The 6,000-nt window shown below is 29.5% G+C and overlaps 1 protein-coding gene across 1 annotated transcript in view; it reads left to right on the top strand.

Moving 5' to 3' along the window:
* Positions 1 to 1,010: 1,010 nt before the first annotated feature.
* The window catches only part of mRpL28 (mitochondrial ribosomal protein L28), a 29,786-nt gene continuing 24,796 nt past the window's right edge, over positions 1,011 to 6,000 (top strand). The window contains exons 1-3 of the mRNA XM_067273749.1: positions 1,011 to 1,112; positions 3,838 to 4,050; positions 4,350 to 4,466. Coding sequence (XP_067129850.1) covers positions 3,845 to 4,050; positions 4,350 to 4,466 — 323 coding nt within the window. The 5' untranslated portion in view covers positions 1,011 to 1,112; positions 3,838 to 3,844. The remainder of the gene's footprint in view (positions 1,113 to 3,837; positions 4,051 to 4,349; positions 4,467 to 6,000) is intronic.

The raw sequence follows: 6,000 nt of genomic DNA, 5'->3' as shown, positions 1-6,000 counted from the left end.
CCTCAAATATTTGTACAAACAAAAAAAAAATTAAAGTCGAATTTTGTAATAAACATTTTTTTGCAAACCAACAAACAATACTTTACTTTTTATTTTGTGTAGTATTTCGTTAATTTTTTTAAGAATTAACGTAAGGTCTTTTTTTAAAATAATGATAAAACCAATTTTAAAAAAGATTTTTAAAGGAATGGGTATAAAAATTTAATTAAATTCAGTTATAAAACAGAAGACTAGTGAAACCTCACAGCTTTTTCTTCCAATAACCGTATTGAATCAGAGAGATAGTCTGATTTAATTTTTTCTTTTTATGATTGACTTCTAAAATTGTGAAGGGTTGGTAAGGGTACTTACATTCAGCTTAAGGCTTCGAAATGCTTAAATCCGACTCTGTCTCATACAAAATAACTGGCATTTTAACTTTAAGAAAATATCTTTTAAAATTGACAGCATAACTTGTTCGTGTAAAGTTGGACAATCGGGAAACTGCCAATTCTTAAGTCTAATTCACTCTTTCACAATTCGGAGAAGCTCATAAATATATCCGACCGATTTCCGAATAATCATCTGTTTTTCGTGTGGGAATAGACGAAAACTTATATTAGGCTCCCGTAAATCTTTGAAATTGCAATTTGGAACGCAACAGAAAGCTTTGCTTTTCGAAACTATTGTTATTCATATTTACTACTGATAATACACAAGAATTAATCAAACGACCCAGATAGAATAGTTTTGTTTTTAAACACCAGAGGGCGAGCATCCGGTGAAAAATGCGAATACTAATAATGCATTTTTTCATACTTTTCGGTTATCCGACCTTTCAGTTATCCGACCAACCCCAGTCCCCAATTAAGTCGGATAATCGATGTTCTAGTGTAATATTTTCTATTAAAATAATATATATATATTTTTATTTTAGAATAACACAGCCTTTAATATAAATACTTTGAATAATTATAATAACGAATATCTATGTGATTTACTTTTTCCGCTAGGGAGTGTTAAAAGCGTTTTTGAGAAGCATGTCTGAGATGTGTTGTTAAGTATATAAATTGTGTTTATACGTACATTTTTCCGTTTAACATTTAATTTGGAAGGAGTGGATTTTTATACAAGTGAGTTTCTTATTATCTATTTGGTTATTCGGCATGTTAATCGCAGAAATATATTTTCGCATGAAATTCGAATTCATACTTACTAAATCATAATATTAACATTTGAATTGTATGGGTTTAAAAATAGTGAGGTAGGGATTGCCATAAAAACTATATTTTACTAAACCCATACAATTATAAAACCACTACTATCACTACTACTACTGAATGATTACTCATCATTAACAAGTCATGTTGCATATGTGCTGCTTCTTATAAATTCATTACGGATTCTTCCAAGTTCAAGATTACAGCATGGGACTTGTTTACAATTTAAAATAGCCACATGATTCTATGAAACAAATGGCAAAACAATATTGTTGAAGTATGCTATTAAACAAATGGGTATAAATTACAAAGAAATAAATTATTCTTTGAGTTCAAATTATGGGATGGGCCTAAGTTCCACAAGTTTGAATAAGTTGATGCCACTGATAACATCATTAACTAACTCCATAAACTAAGAAATTCTACTTTTCTGCTAATTGAATTTCTCAAGATTTGACTGAAGATGAAAGATAAGACCTAGCTAGCATGAATAAAGCTAGCATTTTGTATATTATATGTAGATATTAGAAAGATAGATTTGTTTTTTCAAAAGTATCTACCAATTCTACAGGGGATCATAATTAAAGTTGTCCTGTTCAGAGAACTCTGTAGCTCCAAACAATAAGCCTATTGACACCAAAACTTGTGTACATGTTATTCAAAGGATCAGTGGTGATATTCAGCGGGTTCGCACAGGTTCGGCCAAACCCGTTGTTAATTTTCAGTTTTCCGAACCTTGTTAAACACATGGAACATTTCTCAGTGGTTTTGTTTTTTTTTTAAATATATTAAAATATACGTGTTATATTCTGTAACACTACTAAACTAGATCCTTATACCCCGTTCGCACCGAGCATTTCAATCTAGATTGTGAGCAAGGTCGGGGACTATGCCTTGGTGTGGTCTCTCTCAACCGTTTCAATCTTGACCGAAATGAGGTTTAATCGCGATCGATTGAAGAGCGTTCTTGAAACTAGATCCAGTCATAAGAGAGATCCCACAATCTCACAAGTGCAAGATAATACAAGATGGCTGTGGAAGATGCGTTGGGCTATGGACAGCGAAATAAAAAGGATATTGTATTTTGAGAGATGATGACTTCTGTCTATTATCAGCAGTGCCATTCAGGGTGAAAAATTTCTCTGCCTTAAAAAAAAAAAAAGGTCGACAGCACTAATATACTATTGTTACCTGGTCTTTGCCCAGGGCTCATTATGTTCCAAATACACCACTGATTATTAGATGTATTGCAAGAAAAGGTATTGTATTTATTTCTAGCCAAAACTTCCATTTCGTTTGTCGATGATTGTCAGGGAAAAATTTTCTGCTAGCGAAGCGAACCCTTTGTTAACTATTTCAAATATCACCACTGTAAAGGATGCAGAAAAGGATTTTGAAAGAAAAACTTTAGTTCCAGAATTGCCCACTAGGGTAAATGGCACTTCAAGGAAAAAAATGTGATATACCATATTCACTCACATATAAGATGTTTTTAGTAATTTTCCACTGCTTCAAAAACCTAGGTCATCCTATATGTGCAAGCGAACAATTTTTGTGTTTTTGCAATAATTTTTGTAAACCGTGTATTTGCATTTTTTATCGGATGCTCACCCACTGATGTTTAAAGACAAAAGTATTTTATCTTGGTCATTTCAATCATTCTTGTGTATTGTCAGGTGTAAAGATGAATAACAATAGGAAAAGCAAAGTTTTTGAATTGAATTCCAAATTGAAATAAAATTAGAATTGCATTAATAAATCTAATTTTCTTTATATTGATCTTTAAAGTCACATCTTGTCTTATATGTGAGTAAATATGGTATATAGAAGCGGAATGCAGACAACTAGTGAATGTCATTCTTATCAGCTACAGCTATGATGGGCATCAATTGCCAGAGTGTGCATATTTTTTTAAATGGCTCTTGGACCATTTAAAGATGATTTATCATTATAATGTTGTAACATTGGCAGACTTAACATGATGCTTCTCTAATACAACACAATGTGTGAAGCATCATGAGGGAGCAGTTGCAGTCAATCATTGATCACACTGTGCATCATCTTTGAATTTCACACCTAAAAGATAGGGATCAATTGAACAACATTCCCTGAATTGCTAAGCATCACTAAGCAATCCATATTTTGCTTAGCACATTAATATCTTAGGATGGGGTAATGATTAAGAAATTAAATTTGGCATGGTAGCTTGTATATAAAGGGCATTGATGCTATTAAGTTTTGGCATTTAAAGATCAAAGGGATAGAGAGGTAAATGGGGTCATGTGTCATATCTCAAATGCAGTTGGACTTAATGGAGATTTTACTCATTATTGGCATTTATGATTTTTTATATACAGTAAATTTGTGTGTTTTTTAAAAGACTTTTTAGCATTTTGCGGCTAGTAGCTTACAAAGGAAGGTCGGTCGCCAGGATTGTATTGTCTAAAGCACAGAAAATTAATGGTTGTCCATGTTTGAGCGAACTACATCTTAAAATAATTTTTTTTTAAATTAAAGAAGCCATCGGACAAAAGAATTACAAATATTTTAAACCCATTTAAATTATCAGATTTTTCTGATTAAAGTTATTTTATAAATGAAAAATTATAATTCATTTATGTAAATTTTACTTATATAGGTTTAAAATGGAAAAATTTCTAAGACCATGGCATGCTGGTTATAAATATTCACTAGAATATTTTGTGAAACCCTGGAATGGAGGATATAAATATGCTAAGAATTGGCCTGAACATTATAAACGCTTTCTCCAAGAACTCATGAAGCCATCAGCACCTGTTCATTATAAATATGATCCAAGAAAATGGTATAAAGATCTAGAAACTGGAGAAATGTTAGTACTTTTTCTTATGTATTATATACTTTTGTACCAATATATTTAAAATGCAAAATTATGTTTATTTTTGTAATTTAATATATAATTATTTAATCAAATAAAAATAAAACTTGGTTAAATATTGTATTTTACCATATAAACTATTAATTTATTCATTATTATGCTAAATATGAAAACTGACTAAAAACTTATTTTTAAATTTTTTAAAAATAAGTTTTTAGTTAGTTTATTTTGTTTTTTTCTTGTAAATTTAAAGTTTTAATGCATTTCTAACATCTTGTTTATTTATTATATAGGAAAAGAATTCAAAATAGACCAATTCCAGTTATTTATCCAAAAGATGCCGATAATGGTATTTGGGGTGGAGAAGGAATTATAAAAGGTTTTAAGAAAAAGCATCGTTATCATGCAAAGTAAGGTCGTTCATAAAATAAAATTATTACTAAAATAAATTGAAAATTAAGAAAATTTTTATAAAATGAGGAAAAAAATATTTAATAATTCAATTATATAAAATAATTAATTTAAGAACTTTATATGTAATGAGCAATCACAAAAAATAGCACACATCTGAACCTTATAAGAATTTCCAGGATATTTAATGCAAACACAAACTTTTCTGCTTTCCGTTTTCAAAACATTCTAACCTGAAGATCGAAAATGTTCGAAAGGTGATCTGCACAGGAGATGATTTCGATCTCCTGTGCAGATCGAAAATGTTGTGTTTGCATTAAATATCCTGGAAATTCTTATAAGGTTCAGATGTGTGCTGTTTTTTTTCATAGTATACTCCAGGGTTACTGTGTTTGAGTAATGAGCAATATTGTTAGCAAGTGTGAAAATGCAAAAAATGTGGAAAACCTAAATTAGATATTTAAATTAGACTAAATATTTAAATATAGACACTGTGTAATATGCTATATTATGGTACTTATTATTCATAATTCTGTTTTATAAAAACTATCCTCATTACTGTTGTTCTATGGATTGTACATGTTGGTTGTTGCTTGATGCTACAGAGTGTACAGGTATTTTAGTGTGTCATAGTTTTTCAGTAATATATCAGTTCAGCAATAATGGTGCACTGATTATTGGCTTATTGCAAATTTTATAGCATGTGGCAATATCAGTGTCTATAAGTGAGTTTAACAACATAATATTTTACTGTTTGTTAACTTATTAGTCAGAAAATACATAATCTAATATTTAAATTTCAAATTTTCATTAAACTCAAGCCAAATATTTTAATGTAATTAGTAAAAAAATATTAGTAATATCTTGTAATATTCAAAGCATTTAACCTTTCCTGTTAGATTAGTTCAATGCTATGTTACAGAGGTATTTTCACCAATATTTTTTTGCATATTTACTACTTAGTTCAGAAATGCTTGGATGTAGAAATCTGTGTTTGATAAATTAAATTATCTAAATTATTTATCTGCTAGGACAGGTAAAATATCAATAGAGAATTGTTTTGTTTTAACTGTACAAAATTGATGTACTGTACTTTATATTGTAAACTCTATATGTAAAAAACAACTGATATGAGAAATTGGAATATCCCAAAGATTGCAAGTTTAAACTATCAACCCCAATTCCGATTTTGGTTCAAACTACGTGAAAAAGATATGGATTGTATAATCTCTATACTTGTGAAATAAACTTTTATAGGTAGAGAGAAACTTTTTGTGATTTGTAATGCAAATATTTACCAAAAGAACAAAACCAATACAAGAAAAATCTTCTCTTATTCATATTTTATATGATGAAATGTCATGTCTTATTCTTACCTTGATTTTGAATGTTTCTTAAGTATATGATTTTATTATTATTAAATTGAAAAAAAAAAGTCTTTTTTTCAAATGAACTGCCAGGTTTTTATCAGGACGAACTATGGCTATGATAAAAATCAGGCAGATTATTGGAAATTCTAATATATCAGGTTGG

The sequence above is a fragment of the Centruroides vittatus genome, unplaced genomic scaffold, assembly GCF_030686945.1.
Source record: "Centruroides vittatus isolate TY-2023 unplaced genomic scaffold, ASM3068694v2 contig_487, whole genome shotgun sequence".
NCBI classification, from domain to species: domain Eukaryota; kingdom Metazoa; phylum Arthropoda; class Arachnida; order Scorpiones; family Buthidae; genus Centruroides; species Centruroides vittatus.
The sequence above is the reverse complement of the archived record's forward strand: the minus strand, read 5'-3'. Positions and strand labels throughout refer to the sequence as shown.